This window comes from Austrofundulus limnaeus, unplaced genomic scaffold (assembly GCF_001266775.1).
Source record: "Austrofundulus limnaeus strain Quisiro unplaced genomic scaffold, Austrofundulus_limnaeus-1.0 Scaffold2710, whole genome shotgun sequence".
NCBI classification, from domain to species: domain Eukaryota; kingdom Metazoa; phylum Chordata; class Actinopteri; order Cyprinodontiformes; family Rivulidae; genus Austrofundulus; species Austrofundulus limnaeus.
The window spans coordinates 13293-14068 of record NW_013955112.1 but is presented as its reverse complement, the minus strand read 5'-3'; the positions used below and the strand labels follow the sequence as shown (position 1 = coordinate 14068).

Sequence of the window (776 nt, the reverse complement as noted above, 5' to 3'; positions counted from 1 at the left end):
CTGCAGACGCAGCACCAATCCACCTGTCGATCTCCCGCTCCATTCTTCCCTCATTCATGAACAAGACCTGAGATACTTAATCATCATCATCTTTTGCATCATGAAACACTGCTGGTCTTCATGTCAACAGTCAGTGTTTAATGTGGATCAAACCAATATTTCTGAGGAGTTGTAGCTTTCTATGAAACACCTGAAACTGGATCTCACCTGCATCATCCAGGTGCTCATCAGTAGCACCTGCATTCTGGCACAAAACGTACCTCTGCTGGTCATTATGAAGAACTGTTCTCACTTACCCTCCTGAGATCCAGGTTGCTCCACCTGCAGGAACCAAATGGTTCCTGGAATCTGGATCTGCAGCTTCAGGGTTTAGAGTCAGCTCAGGAGATCAGGGTCCTGATTGTTGGTTTTTCTGTTTCAGGATGAAGTACCCTCAGCCAAGCGTCGTGCGAGGGTGAGTATCATCTTTAGGTTCTAGTTGTTGTTGTGTTTGTGTTTGTGTTGACTCCCATCGGTCCGTCCCTGACTGCAGTCGGACTGACGTGGTTTCGGTGACGCCCTGGTTGGCTCCCGTGGTCTGGGAGGGAACCTTCAGCGCCAACCTCCTCGACGGCATCTACAAGAAGAAGAACATCAGCGTAGCTGCCACGGTGTTCGCTGTGGGGAAGTAAGTGTGACGTCACGGCACCGCGTTTCCTGTCAGCGCCCACCTGAGACTGACCCCGCCCTCCCGTTCAGGTACATCATGTTCCTGAAGGACTTCCTGGAGACAGCAG

General features: G+C 51.0%; 1 protein-coding gene across 1 annotated transcript in view; it reads left to right on the top strand.

The window, feature by feature from the left end:
• Positions 1–532: 532 nt before the first annotated feature.
• The window catches only part of LOC106511352 (globoside alpha-1,3-N-acetylgalactosaminyltransferase 1), a gene marked incomplete at its 5' end in the record, with an annotated part of 6829 nt that continues 6585 nt past the window's right edge, over positions 533–776 (top strand). Inside the window, 2 exon segments of the mRNA XM_014000108.1 lie at positions 533–667; positions 739–776. Of these exon segments, the coding sequence (XP_013855562.1) occupies positions 533–667; positions 739–776 (173 nt within the window).